General features: G+C 40.2%; 1 protein-coding gene and 1 long non-coding RNA gene across 3 annotated transcripts in view; one reads left to right on the top strand and one right to left on the bottom strand.

The window, feature by feature from the left end:
• Positions 1-13,094, top strand: part of gfra4b (GDNF family receptor alpha 4b) — a 33,553-nt gene extending 20,459 nt beyond the window's left edge. Inside the window, exons 2-8 of the mRNA XM_035649802.2 lie at positions 3,402-3,677; positions 3,915-3,995; positions 6,076-6,421; positions 7,154-7,263; positions 7,996-8,130; positions 10,720-10,886; positions 11,855-13,094. Coding sequence (XP_035505695.2) covers positions 3,402-3,677; positions 3,915-3,995; positions 6,076-6,421; positions 7,154-7,263; positions 7,996-8,130; positions 10,720-10,886; positions 11,855-11,995 — 1,256 coding nt within the window. The 3' untranslated portion in view covers positions 11,996-13,094. The remainder of the gene's footprint in view (positions 1-3,401; positions 3,678-3,914; positions 3,996-6,075; positions 6,422-7,153; positions 7,264-7,995; positions 8,131-10,719; positions 10,887-11,854) is intronic.
• LOC118319421 overlaps positions 1-15,769 on the bottom strand; it is a 69,122-nt gene that overhangs the window by 43,253 nt on the left and 10,100 nt on the right. For both annotated transcript variants that reach the window (XR_004795986.2, XR_004795988.2), the window contains exons 2-3: positions 7,135-7,275; positions 4,729-4,843 (exon numbers count right to left, since the gene is read on the bottom strand). This is a non-coding gene — a long non-coding RNA (uncharacterized LOC118319421). The remainder of the gene's footprint in view (positions 1-4,728; positions 4,844-7,134; positions 7,276-15,769) is intronic.

Raw genomic sequence — 15,769 nt, 5'->3', positions numbered from 1 at the left:
CCAACACATTGATTACTGACATGGTTAATTGGCTAAACCCACTGGTACATTGAGACAGGCTTATTGGAAATGTCAAATCAAGCGGCTCATTTGCATTCATGATGTATGGTGTCTATTCCAGCTTCTGCCCAGGCAGCACAAACTGTCACACAAAGCCATAGAGCAGTGATCCTCACTGTTCTGTCCATGGGAGCCACATTGGCTCGACAAAGTCTACAGGCGAACTGGAACAAAACAACGAAAGCCACCAAACCTTAAAGCGTATATCTGTCTACTGATTTATCATCTCACAACATACAAATGTATAATGCAGCCAATACAATACTAAGTCAAAGCGATGAGCGAAAGCAGGCATGCATTTGCTTGACTTTCCTGATGTCATTCACATGCTTGGGGGACAAAGTAATTTTCCATTTTACTTGAAATGGCCTATTTTCATCTTGTATTACTCTTACCTTTATATTTTCAACATTACTCACAACACCTGCAGTCTGCCCTCTCCGGCTACCTAACTAATCCAGCTACCTAACCCTAACTCACTATAGTGAGCTAGCAGATACGTTGCACAAATGAACACTAGACTAAATAAGTAAGTGTACAGTGTTGCCAGATGGGGCAAGTGTCCACCCCTTCAGCAATATAAATGAATTATGATTAAACTCCAAATATGTGAAAATGTTGAATATTCATGGTGCAGTGTATTGTATGTATAGGATATATATTAAATCATGCCAAATTTCTACAGTAGCCCATTTTTTTACCCCTCCAACAGCACTATCATCATTGTGGTGCACCAGAGGGTCACCAACTATTTTGCCCAATGTTGTGAACAAATGTGTTATTTTCATGTATTACCATAAACTATGCAAACTGGCTGTGGTATCATATGAATATAGCTTCCACCGATTAAACTTGGTGAGCTGCACAATGAGTAACCGTGCCATGGGGGGAAGGCCTGGGATCTCTGCCTTGACTACTCAACTGACCATCTGGCTTTCCAGAACGTTGGCGTTGGTTGGAATTTTTTTCCCCCCGAGCATTCACATGTCTGTCTTGGATGTGTTTAGCTGACGTGCTTAAGATAGGATTAGAGCTTGGATGACTCCTGATGTGACTGAGACTCAATGCACCTATGAGGATTTGAGTTCAACTTCAAAAGCAGATTCAATTGATGGAACAGTCATGGAGAATTGAAAATATGTTGTTTTATGACTTTCAGTCTTTCATTCTTCCTGATTGTGTGTGTGTGTGTGTGTGTGTGTGTGTGTGTGTGTGTGTGTGTGTGTGTGTGTATGTAAGAGAGAGAGAGCAAAACAATAGCTGAGAAGTTTTTTGCCACAGAATTTCCAGTGTGAGCTGATGAAAGCAGCATGAAATTGGAAATTTTTGATTCAAACCGATGGGGTAACAGTCATACGAGAAACAACAGAAGTGGTATGAATTTACATTGTTTGAATCATAGGATCCACTTGCCTTATTGCAGATCATGCTTAGGGATTTGTTTTTAGAATAACCAACGTCTTCTTTTTAATAGCAATAGTTTTCTGACTAGAGTTCAAAAGAAGAGTGACGGCTCTTTTTAACTAATAATCACTTCCAATGCAATGAACTCCGTTAATGTTCTGTATTCAATGTGGCCTATGAGCTCAATGACAACTTTTTTCCAAATTTTTTCCTCCAATTAATAACAGCTCCTAGTGCCGTATGTTACTGTATATACTGTAAAGATCTGCTTCCCCACTGGTCACAATAGTTTGTTTTTATTCATCTATGCTGCTTTGGTGATTTGTTATGATGCCATATGCTGCAGAATTAGATTGTTATCAAGCCCCAAAAGGGTATCAGTGTATATCCCTGCACACTGAGTTACTTTTAGTGTGTGAGAGCAGTCTCAACCAGCAGCACAAAATGACATGTCAAAGATTATTTGACTCAAACGCAGCATACGCAGAGGGATATAAAGGGCACAGCTGTAAATTCCATATGGGTATGCCTCTAAGTGTCAGTTGTTTTCATAAGAATGGGACATTACAGCAAATAAGCCATAGTCACAATGAACGTCAATTAGTACTCACTAATCATACGATTAACAACAACTGGACACTATATCATAAATTTCACTTTTTTCTGTTCATCCCTCATGTTGCCACCCAAAACCCAACGATGCAAAAGGAAACCAGCCCGCACCAGCTGTTACAGTGGCATATTGTCATAGACTTCAGTGAATGGACAAGCCACTGCATAGGATATTTACCAAGACAATAGGTGAAGATCTAAGTTTATTTCATTTGTTAAAGTTCTATCTATATTCAATACGTGCCATGCACATATTATTCAAGTTCCCTGGCTCACTGAATAGGCTTGAGTCACACAGTGGAACTGAAAGAGTCAAACCAGTTGAGGACAAGGTTTGTCAGTGAATCAACGAGAACACAGATTTGCAACCGCATAACTCCGAGCAGCAAATGCTGTAACCTGCAGGCCCAGTTAAAAGATACGGGGGAGTCGCAAAGCATGTGGGAATTAGTTGTTAATCATTAGTTTTGCAGATATTTGGTAAAATAATTACTCAATAAATTAAGGTTTTAACCTGATGATGGTGCTAGGTGAAATATCAGAGGATTAGCAAAGGTACTAAAAAATCTATCCTGAGAGGAACATGAATGTGTGCGGCAACTTTTATGGCAATCGTACAACAGGTATTGAGGTATTCTCCTTAAATGTAAACCTCCCTGTGGTGTTAGCTGAAAAGGCAGGGTACCACCAAAGTAAATACGGTTCATCCTCAGGGGGCCATGAAGGTCTGTACAAAATTCCATGGCAACCCATCCGATTAAAGCAGTGGACAGTCGGACGGCCATTTCCATGCAGAGAGAGAAGCCGTAATTGAGGCCAATAAAGGAAATACTGTCATACAAAACATACAGTAAATCTTCATTGTCCCTCACCCTGGAAACAGTGAGCTGAAAACAGCTTATCTACAGCATCATGCATCCAAACTTAAGATGCATGATGCATTCCAACTTTTGAAGCAACACAGCAATGAGAGGCACAATCTACATCCATACAAATTTCACTGCTGGGTATGATGCTGTATTGATATTGACCTCTGCATTCTCATGTTTACAGAATAACACAATAAGCCCACCTCCCCACGGCCCAGCCAGTATATTAACCATAATGCTCAATATTCCCTTACAACTGTTCACAATTTTCCCTCATAATATTCTTCACTTTCTCCTCCTATCTCATCGCTGACATTCACTTCTTATTTTTTAGCATTTCAGTTTTTTTTTTATTCTTAATTTCCCCATCTCATTTAATGACCTTACACCTTAACTGCTATCTCAATTCCACTTATCTTTCTGCACCCGGTTGTGCTCTGATTTCCTCCCTCACAGCCCTGTTGGAGGTGATACTGGCCGACAGAGACTGCTTGGTGGCAGGTGACTCGTGCTCGAGCGACGAGACGTGTAGTCCACGCCTGCGGACTTTGCGTCAGTGTGTGGCGGGTAACGGCAACATGAAGCTGGGCCCCGGTGCCAAAAGCCAGTGTGCCAACGCAGTGTCCGCCCTACTGTCCAGCCCCTTGCATGGCTGCCAGTGTAGACGAGGGATGAAGAAGGAGAAGAACTGCCTGAGCATCTACTGGAGCCTTCATCAGGCTTTCGTTCACGGTCAGTAGCAGCTTGACAGCAGCTGTCTGAACTGCATATACAGTACACTCTATGTATTCTAATCATTAAAAATGCATAATTGGCAGACTTTTGTGTATGTATAATTTATGATCGAGTCAACTGGAGCCTCTGTGGCTAAATAAAAACGACTACATGAGAGCGTTATTTGTGTTAAGAGGAATTAAAATGTTACAACATTCAAGCCGATGATTCTATCCGTGTCTATAATTCTTTCAGGACTCAACCTGGTCGAGCGTTATCCCTATGAGACCGTGCAGAGGGATTACGACTATGTCCGCTTGGCCTCAATTACAGCTGGTAAATTCAATCATATTCTTCCATTTTCACCTTATTTTATACCAGTGTTCACTTTGAAGATGTTTTGTTCTAGCCATAATGATTCCAGTGAAGTTTTCCTGGAAGCACGCCCAAGGCAAAAAGAGGTCCCTGATGTTCCTGTTACACATGTATTACCATTCATCTGAACACAATCCCAGCATCCGAAATTGTGACTTTGTCTTCAAGTTGTTGGATGGCAAACTCATTTATATCCCAGACTCAGCTGAAATAACATAATCCGCGAACATCAATGAATACTAATGCTGTGATTTTTTTTATACTTCTGCATAAAATGATAAAATATCCCAAATTCTGCATTTTTTCGCTGCACTAAATGCCCCCAGGCTCAAACATCTATACAGTCTCATTTAATTCATCAAAACAAGTTGAAACTCGGAAAAGCTAAATGCAAATAATGCACAGTGTTGCATGTCAAGAATGTACAGTAAACTAAAAATATCTTCTTTTCTAAAAATGACATGTTAAACAAGTGAAACATTTACTGAAGGACGTGTGTTTAAGCAAGTAAGACAGTATTAGCTGAAGTTAAATTTAAATATAATTTTTCTTTCTATTTCTATTTTATGCCCCTGTCTAATCCCTTGTGCCTTGTGGTTGGTTTAAAAATGAGTTGCCCTTGCATTTTCTGTTGATCGTTTAATTGATTACTTTATGCCCAGGCTTAGGCTTAAGAAATAAAATAGTCACTTACCTTTAAAAATGTATTTGCATGAGCTTCGTTCAAAGCTGCTAGAGTCAAAGTCACATGTAGGCGACGTACAGTCTAGGAATCTAACACAACCACAACCCCTGGCTGTATCACCAACCTATAAAGACACAGCAGAAAAACCAATGACTCATCGCTGGAACAAACAGCTCAGACTTCAGGGACTTGCTCATTTTTCAGTCAACATGTACACAAAGGGTTCATTCAGAAGATGCCTCACAAAGTGCAGAGGTTCAGACAAACACACAAAACATGAGAATTCATGAATGCAATACAGATCTATTCGCTGAAAAAAAGAAAAGGGCGCTGTCTTGATGTTTTTGGTGCAGTTTTTTCTTGTTTTGGTTGCAGACTAAATAACACTGACAACAGCTATAGTTACACTTCACTTCAGCTCTGATTCTCCAGATAATCGGATATTAAATATTTGATGCAATTCCTGGATCTGATTTAAATCAGCGTCTGTGTCACTTCCTCTTGCTCTCTATCCCCCTCTCAACTGCTAGTAACATTGATCTGTGATTTTAGAACAGTTCCTCTTTCGGTTACTCAGTTAATAACAGACACATCAGTAATGTACGTGGACAATTTTATCATTAGTGCCAAAAAAGACTCATTTGTTTTGTTAATAGACTTTCAGAATGTCTCCCTGAAAACCGCTTAAATTATTATCTTAGCGAATTGTTTTTGTCAGATGTGATTAGGTGCCAACAGTCACCTTGAAAAAACAAATGGAAGGAAAGCCACAGTAACATACTGTTGACGCACATTGAATAGATGGAGGACAACAGCGAGGGAAGTTTTACAGACAGTGGACAGACGTCAATCTGTATGAATCCCAACATGCAGCCTGTGTTCCTGCAAAGTGGCACACAGGTTCACAGCTGAAGTTCAAAGTGTGGTCGTGCAATAAGCCAGCAAACTATGATCATTTGAATTAGTAGCAGGGAGAGAAGTGGAGCAGAGAACTGGTTGTTGTGCTGACTTTGACAAAGGAAACATTTTAAAAGCAGTTTTTTTTTTTAAAGTATAGAAATAGCGATGAGATGTTGGTAAATTTGTGTCCTTATTTTCATTATTCTGTGTCGTTTTAATAATGTTGGAACAGACACCAGACGGCTCGGTTTTTTCTGTTCCCCAAGAAATAAGATGTTTATTTACAGACACTTCTGCTTTGAAGCTGAACTTTTATTCCAAACTGCCTTATGTGAACTAAGCTTGTTGAATAAATAAACTGAGTACGGTCCACAAAACAGAAAATCTTTTTTGCTCCATTACTGTTATCTTCCCGGTCATATCGAAACTTGTCTTTGACCTTACTTCCATCCACAGACTCAGATGTTGGCATGACAACTGTGAATCGCTGCCTTGATGCAGCCAAGGCTTGCAACGTGGACGACTTGTGCCAGAAGCTCCGCACGGAATATGTCTCCGCTTGTATCAAACCCACTGCGAAGTCGGGCCTGTGCAATCGGCCTAAGTGCAACAAGGCTCTGCGCAGGTTCTTCGACCGCGTCCCCGCCGACTATACACACGAGCTGCTCTTCTGCCCCTGTACGGACACGGCATGCGCAGAGCGTCGGAGGCAGACCATTGTGCCCAGCTGCTCTTATGAAAGCCTGGAGAAACCCAACTGCATCGCACAGATGAAGATCTGCAAAGCTGACTACGTCTGCAGGTTAGAACGGAGCTAAAGAACAATTTTTTTATTGGTCTCCATTGGTCTATTATTTCAATTCTTTAGACAGTTATTAAAAATATTTCTCACTTAATCTCACCAATAATCTGCCAATATATAATCATAATCCCCAAATTGGTCCTGCTTTACGATCCAGCTCTTTACTCAGGGCATCCCAAATCAGCAATGCCGATGTTTCATCAAGCCCACTTTGATTCAAGTATTCCTTGGATATAGATTTTAGATTTATCCACCGTACATATTTGGGCCAGCGTTGCACAGTATTATGGCTCTTTGAAACCAAATAAACAGCCATTCAATCAACAAAATGGCCTGCTGTTTTACTCTAAAGCTTTCTACCCCCATTGGTTAGAACACCCCAGAGAGCCTGTTGGAATAACACATTAAATATTTAGCGCAGATAAAGAGCCAGATGGATCAGAGTTATCGCTCATTGCTATCTCTGGTCATGGCCATTATTTTTCACAGCCCCATTACACTCAGAGGGCTTTGCTAATGATCCCAGGTCTGGGGGATGAAATATATTACTCTTTCTATCACTTTCACATTACAGTCCAATGCTTTCAGTCTTCACCACAGCCAACAATATTTCTTTACGTCAGAGAGGCAAACTCTTAATTAAATGGCCGAGTTATGGCATGAGGGAGGAATAAATAAGAAACGGCAAACTTTCTCATAATACAGGGGTCTACCATGTTCTTGTTTCTGTAGGTCTCGTCTGGCACAGTTTCAGTACGACTGCGAACCCTCCGAAACGTCTGCGAGTGGCTGCAAGCAAGGAAACTATGGAGCCTGCCTTCTCGCCTACACGGGGCTCATAGGTAGGTGTTCACCTGAAAGGTAACACACAGAGAGAGGGGGGGGGGGGGGGGGGGGGGATGTGAAAGAAGGTAGGTGCCATATGCTGTGTGTGAGAAGGAGAGAGAAAACAAATCATGCGATGGCAGAGAGGCAGGAATGAGTGAAAGGCAGCTAGAGGGTAAATGAATAAAGACCAGGTAAGAAGTGAGTGGAAGAATAATATGAAACACATTCCAAACACAAAAAGTTTAAGATACAAAAGCCTTCAAAAAACAAAGGCTCTTTATGCAATGCAAGTTGTTTGACTTGTTGTTGTTTTTTGTCTGTACAAGTAAAAGAACAGCCACTCCTTACCCACACACTGCAGAGACGTGCAAATGTAATGCACTTCAAAAGCTTGAACGGTGCCCCTCAGCACAAACAGGCACTTGGCATTTTGATTCCTGTCTTGTATTTATTAAAGCACTCAAAGTGCAACCTCCACTATATTGAAAAAAGAAGGGAAAAAAAGCTACAAAGAATTGCATGGCCCAGGACGTCTGTGATCTAAACTGTAAAATATTGCGGTGTTTCATACGTTAGTGTCGGTCTATTCTGCAAAACTAGAACGTCATCGTCCCTTTCCATCATGTCAGGAAATGCAGCGTCCATTGATGTTTCAGGAAAATAAGGCACTATGACTACAGTGTAGCAACTCAATGAGGAATGAATATTTAATACTGATTGAGGCCTGGTGCGCTCTCTCTCCGCAGGAAGTACGATTACTCCCAACTATGTTGACAACTCCACATCCAGCGTGGCTCCGTGGTGCTCCTGCTCAGCCAGCGGGAGCCAGAGAGAGGAGTGTGACAACTTCCTGGGGTCCTTCGCCAGCAACATCTGTCTCCGTGAGTCCACCTTTGTCCTCAATCCACTGGAATGTTGTGACTCAGGATTTTGGGGCGAGGGGTTGCGTTTACATTGAGGTATTTGCTTTCCTACGACAGGGAGGTGAAACATTAAACTGCTGTTTTTGTGTCCTGTTTAGCCGGTATCATGCAGTTCAGCGGAAAGAGATGTGTTTTTTTCCCTCACTCTTTTCTGTTCAGGCAACTTCATGTTCAGTTTTTTTTTCCCCCAGGTCTGTTTCATTGAAAGAGTCAGGAAAAGTAGGCCAACAAGAGTGGGAAAAACTGTATGATCGGACTACAACAATGAACAGTTTGTCCAATGTACATTTCCTCAGTCATGCATCTTTAAAGTAACGGTTCAGCATTTTGAGAAGTATGTTTGTTAACACTGCTCTTTAGCGTTAGATGACAACATCGATACTGTTCTCATATTTGTGCCATAAATGTAAGCCAGCATCCAGTTAGCTTAGCTAAGAATTAAGACTGGAAACAGGGGATGACATAAGATAAGATAAGGTAAGATGAGATGTCCCTTTACCGATCCCGGTAGGGGAAATTCAAACTCGACACAGCAGCACACAAGTGTAGAACCACAAGGGGACAATGTAATAAGGAATAAGAATTAAAATAAGAATAGAAAACAGTATCTAAGATAAATAAGATAAAATAGAAATACATACTATATACAAGTGATTGTGCAGTTGAGATTTGGAATAGAATGTTGGTGCTGTGGAGTCCAGCTTCACTTTGTCTTAAGGAAAACAATACATTGACCCACCAGTTTGTTTGATCCACTAGGGTGAAGAGGTAGAAGTTGTATTTTCACATCTTCACTTTAGGACGGATTGATGTAGAGGGACATTTTACCAAGCGCGTAATTTCATGATGAAATAAAATATACACCAAAAAAATCCACTCTCATTCCATTCTCCAATCACAACAATTTTACAGTGATATGATGTAACGGGGGGAATTCAAACACTTAAGCTATGAAAAGCAACGTTCTGTCATAAAAGAAACTGACAGGACGGAGCTGTGTGTTTTCAGTGAGACAGATGTTTCCCAGCATGCTCCAACAGCAGCAGAGCAATCTGTATTTAACTCAGAGATGCTGTGCTTTTTTGTAGAATTAATAGTGCCCTCCCCCTCTCTGTTTCCCTCTCTCCTATTTTACTTCATAGACTCTTGTTAATAATCATCCTCTTCACACTGTCCCCTATGTAATTCTGCCCGGGACAGTCGCTTCGTGCTGAATTATAAGTATGCTGGCCCAATGACTGTTTGGTAATTTTGTACTTATTAAATCAGCTCCAAATGCCTGATGTACATTTTGTTTATCTTTCCTATTTGTGATAGAAAAAATTAGAGAGCGAAAATCATGGAAACCTTCAGCTTCTTCATAAAACTGGTTATTCTGGACTTTAAATTTCTTAGTTTTAACCCTTACACTTATTGGTGTTTTGCAAAATGGTAGCAGTCACTGGATCTCAACCCTAATGGTGTAGAAATTGGAAATTTAAAACTTGTAGCATGAAGTTTAAAAGTACATATTTTGCGGATTTGTTTTTAGCAACACTCATTTATTAGGGCTATGACCTTTTTTTTAAAAGCCTCCATACGGCCCCCACCTAGGAAGAGTCAAGGGGTAACACATGTTAGTCAGATTTGCCATCTGGGAACCATGAATGATTGTATAAAATGTAACGGTAAACCATCCGCTATTTAATTTATTATCTTTTTTGTATTTTCAGTCTGTACCAAAGTGGCCAACCTAGAATACAGCAAGGAGTTGTGTGTGTACTTGAAAACAATGAGTGTACTGAACCTGATGTAAGATGCCCATTTTAGGAAAAGATGAAATATCAGTACACAATAAATGACACTGGATAAATAATGGAAACAATAAAGTAGATTACAGGTTGAGCACGAGAGGTCATTTCATATGAGGGCTGCATCAGCCTTAATCTCGTGGTCCCACGTGTGTGTTGAAATTGATTGTGTCTTCAATTCTACTGCCAAGTTTCTTTATTCAAATTCTCAACCTAACACCTTTTCTCTTATTAAACCTGCTCTGGAGTGTGAATGAATAATGGTCCTTATTATTGCCCTCACGGAGTATGGCATATATACTGTACACTGTTTCTTGTCAATAATGTTTGAAATTTATTTCATATACATTTATAACTCCAGCCTGTACATATCATGTTTACTTGTTGCAGGGGAGGGGGAAATCTTTGCGCAGTCTTTCCTTGGGTCCCAAGCCTGGAAGAGATACAGAGAGAGGTCTCAGGGTTGTTTGGCCAGTGCAAATGCTCTATGAGTTAATGAGGTCGATGTGGAGAGGCAGGTGCAGCTGGTTACTTGAATAGAATACTGATTATTTTCTATTTTTTCTCTCTGCCGCTGACCAAATCCAAACTAGATCTGGCCTAGCAAAAGCTCTCATGCAAAATGTACCATTCAGGACCGGAGGCATCTGCCATGATTGAATAAGACATGAGTAGAACTCGAAGAACATAAGACAATGTAGCTGAGGTCTAATATTTATATATATATATATTTTTACTGCTTTGTCTCATGTTTCAGGGAATTCTCTCTTGGCGTTTGGAAGCGAATCAGACCAGCAGCCGACACTCAGCCAGCCCAGTGCACCCAGCCCCGGCCACAGCATCAGAGAGAACAGGAGCGTCACTGCTCCACCAGAAACCTTAGAAACTGTGGGGAACCTTCTGGATACAATCATACCAACACAGGTGTGCGTTTCTTCTGTCATGGGTCAATGGTTACTTGAGCAGCTTCACACAGTCATACATCCACCAATGAAACCGTTTCTGACACTTAGACCAGGCTATTTCTAAATATTAAATCCACCATGTGTGGAATTTGTACTTAAAAATAAAAATTGGTGCCATCTGTGTAATGCGGTCAGCCATTCATTCTCAGTGTTGGTGGATGAATCAATAGGAGAACATTTTCCGGTTTCTACACAGAGTTGCTTTAATTACTGTACTTTTTTCTTACAACGCAATTTTGCAAACATTGGTTCACGATAATGTTGTTGTATAACGTTCACGAAAACTTCTTGGTGGAACAACTACAATGCTGTGATCAAACTACACAGCCCCAGCCAGATAATCGCCCCACCGCAACAGATATAAAGGGTCAGGAATAAAAATGAGCAACAAACAGGGAGGGTTCAAGAGATCATAACAAAAACACTAGGAAAAGACTATGTCCAAATGTATTTTCTTCACTCACCTAGCCTGACAACGTCTCTGACACTGGCTCATCGGAGATCACATTGTGATATTCCTTTTTCAAGTCTAAACATGAAGAATCAAACATAATACATACATAAAAGAGAGCAATGATTACTTAAAGGTTCAATGTTCCATTAATCATCTTTCTTTGCCAAGACATAGAAAGAATTGATGACTTTCCTAAACTGACACAGTGACCATCTCATTAGGCAAAAATACAGGTGTCTGATACGACCAGCACGCACCTCCACCTTAGCCTCGCCTCAGCCTTTACTTAAACCCCTTTATTAATCTTGACCTCCAGTTTTAAGAGTAACTCTTAACATAAAATATGTCTTGACTGCCATGACATGGTAAGTAATGATGATCGCCCGAAACCTTGAAGGTCTGTTTCTAACATTATAAAATATGAGCAGACTCTTGGCACGACGCCATGAACTGATCTCTGCTTCTCCTTCTAGGCTCTGGGAAATGAACTGCTGGTGGGCCAGTCCACCCTGGCGTCCAACAGCCTCCCAAACTCTGCTACGCCTCCCTGCCTAATGCTTCAAGCTGCCTTCGGCCTTCTGTTGTTTCTTCATCTGCTAAACAATGGACTCTAAAGACAGCAGAGGAACGGTCAGAGGACCCTCCTTGTACCGAGCAGACGGGAGGACCATTGCAGTTCAGAAGAAAACGGACCGCGTGCCATTACTCCTCCCTCTACATATGTACAGCAGTTCTTGTTTTTCTATTTTCGTGTCTCAGTGGTCCAGTTCCGCCTGCTAGGGTTCCCGCTCAAGAGTGAGCGCGATCGAAAGCCAGTCTGTACATTTGTACATTGCCATTGCGATCAAGTCGAGCCAAAATGAAGTCAGAGTACCGCTTTTGTGGACTAACCCAGCTCTCAGCCATCCAACAGTATCCATTTCCAAGAGTCATTATATAAAAACTGAAGCAGTTATGTATGATACAAAGACTGGAGAATGGAACATGTCGGTAACGGTGAAGGTTTGTATTATCAATAGAAGCTCTTATTTGAACTACTGTAACAGAAAGTGGAGTAAACAAAGTCTGATCTCGACCTGACTTCAAAGTGATTAGAGAGCTGCTGGTGTATATGGGGCTTTAATGCCACTCTCCTCAAGAAACTGAAGGGCCATTATGTCTGATCGATACTGGATGAGTGGAGTGACAGAGAGACAATAGAGCAACAATTTGCTCCGATATCCCAGACAAGGGCCCTGATTCTAAAATGCACCGCAGCACAGAGAGTATGTAAGATCAACCCTGACAAAGTGATCGTCCTCTCCATCAAACTGTTCTACCTTTGTCAAACTCTCTCGCATCTCTTTATTTGTTATTGCTAAAGATACAGTAGCCGTTCATAGAAGGCACATGTCCGTGGTCTTCATCAGCAAAGACAAGTTCTTGGACTTAAGCAGAAAAGCAGTAACTCTTAACCTGTAGCTGCTGTACTATGTGTTTGTGAACATGATACCCTTTTATTTCTCATTGTGTATATGAATATTGTTAAAATGGGGCTCTTGAGTTTTTGTTCCAGAGAGGACAGTGACGGTTTTGGCGCACTGAGTGTGGCCACCAACAGTGCAGAGCCTATTTGAGATCAGACCGTTATGAATGATACAGTCTTTTCTGTTCTGCAAACATTCTGAATTCTGAACAGGACCAGAGGTGCAGCAAATAAAAGTTCTCAGACCATTGTGTTTATGCATTAACATTTTTCAAATTTTTTTTTTATTTTTATTGACAAATGCTTTGGTTGGTTCTGTTGAAGTGAACCCTCTCGGTAACTTCTAACAATCACTCAACCTCCAGTAGTAACAGGATTTGCAGCATAATATAGCAAATTGATGTGTTCACCCTCTTGCTTCATTTCAGCGCTAAGTGAACTAAAACTTGCTTATGTGGACCACAACAAATTTCAACCATGACAACCATGAAACATGCTTCCTTACAAGTATTGTACATCTAAAAAAAATAATAATAATAATAATCTAAGTTAATTACCTTCACCTGACAACTTTAACCATTTGTCACACAACTCAACAGCTCATACGTGGTGAAAAGTTACTGATCCATTTAAGCAGTTTGCCCAGCAGATACCTTGACTGTTTTTTTGTTGGGTCCCCTGAACACAGCGTTACTTTGTTCAGTTGTGCTTCTGGTAGTTTGTTTAAGGGCCACTATCATTAATTTCAACATGTTGCTGAGACAATGAAGGGAGGGGTAAGTTGAGGCCAAAGAGAGGCCAGAGGTGTAAGAGACATAGTAATTTATGTTTTTAATTTTATGCTTACCTATCAAATAATTGAGTTAGTTCAGTCTGGACCAACATGGTGCACCAACCGATCATCACGCCAACACTGCCATCCCTTCATATCACAGTATGATCACACAAAAAAAAAGAAATTGCATTTTTGTCTGCATTACACAATGACCTATTGGTTGGTTAGGAGAGATGGGTCGTAGCAGCAGTCACATTGTGAAATGGTCAATCTAAAATTCTGATACAGAAAGAATTTTTGCCTGAAGTGACTTGTGGTTATGGAGAATATTCACACTCCTACTCAGCATGGGGGAAAAGTGGGGAATCAGGTCTACAAAGGTTTCTATCGAAACTAAGACAAGAATTCAACACTTTGTTTGCACCCTGTTGAAACTGCACCATGTGCATTGAGAATGAAATCAAAGCAGTGACTTATAACCCCACAGAGAGGAACTGTGCACATTATACTACAAGTGTAGATGAGAAACAGGTTGCTGTGATGAATCTGAATGCTACAAATATGATCTGTTAAGCTGATTTATACCAGACTCATCACTCCATGAGTGATGCATTTTCATTTTCCTTGTGCAGCGTTCTGGAAAAAACAAACCTAGTTTAGAGTCATATCTTATTGCTGATGACCCATGACACAATTTATCAAACTGGAGGTTCACCACCATCAAATTGTGCCAATACAATTACAACCACAGTGAGGATTAAAAAAATCTGCCCAACAAAATTCAGGTCAAGTAATATGTAAATAAGAAGGAATTTGATTTGAAAGTGTCTGTTGAAGGTCAAATTCACAACTATTGCATCAGACCATTTCCAGTTTTCCCATGTTTGTCACATATCGTCACGCTCATTGGAAGTGATTATGGTTCATTACACCCAGAATTACATAATACAAGAAGAGGTCTACTTGTGTTTCATAAATGTGCTGTATATGTTAATGAAACTAAATGTTAACAGAACAATATAAAGAGTTTATGAACGACAACAAAAAATTGGGAAAATGAGGCAGCCTGAATGACAAGCGATTAACAATTCAATTGATATTTAAAATGCTTTAAATATAGGAGCAACAGCTTGGAAAGAAATTCAAGGTTAATGTGACCAATGAACACAGTTTTCATATCATTCTGCCCTATAAAGCTGCATATTCATCACAAAAACACAGCCTTGGTTCTTCTACCACACAGCATTTGAGTGGAAGTGGTAGTGGTGGATGTTGGACTCACAATCTGTCAAGTATGCCCTGCGTTCCTTGTGTTAAATTGGGAACTAAAAAAAATTTGGTTAAGTTTTGGGGGATAGTTGTGTCAAGTGAGGCTTCTGTAAAATACTGAAACAGCAAATACATGATGTGTTTTGCAACGAGTCAGCATTGACCTTTTCAATATTTAACCATGATCTTTCACTGAATTTAAGCGCTGAGAGTCGCCTAACTATAACCATATAAATAATAATCATGAATTATTTCCCTTAAGTGGTTACTGTAGGGAAAACAAATGTCAGGGACATTTTTGCAAAAATAATAAAAACCTTTCCTAGTTGTGTTATGCTGATTAAAAAACAAAATAATTTTGGCAGTATTATATTTCTTCCAACAACTTTGTTTGGCAGTATATTAATAGTACAGAATGTTTTTTTTTTTTTTTATATTCTGAAAAGTTCCATATATTTCATCAATTATTTAAGAAACTGAAAATCTACTATACCCTGCACTCATTACACAAATGTTACACGCATTTATTGTTTTAATTTCAATATTTATGGCCTACAAAAAAAAATACCTACCTAAAGCTGGTGCAGTCCTGATTCACATTTATGGTCGATATGTAATTGTGATGCTGTTGACTTGATTGCGTTATAGACAGGTTTCCTATAGTGAAGTGAGATGTGTGCACAGTCCGAGGGCAGAAAACATTGTGAAATGACGCCTTTACTGTGAATTCTATTATTCACTCAATACTGTGAGTGAATAAAAAAAGGAGATAGAAAAGAGGGGAAAAATGTTCTTTATGCCAAGATGAAAACCTGCCTGTTCGCTCAGAGAGCAGAATTAGCTGTTAGTCAGAGGTCTGGATCGTACGGATGCTTAGTG

The sequence above is a fragment of the Scophthalmus maximus genome, chromosome 9 (genome assembly GCF_022379125.1).
Source record: "Scophthalmus maximus strain ysfricsl-2021 chromosome 9, ASM2237912v1, whole genome shotgun sequence".
In the NCBI taxonomy this organism is placed as follows: domain Eukaryota; kingdom Metazoa; phylum Chordata; class Actinopteri; order Pleuronectiformes; family Scophthalmidae; genus Scophthalmus; species Scophthalmus maximus.
Note: the sequence above shows the minus strand (reverse complement) of the source record. Positions and strands in the feature narration are given on the sequence as shown.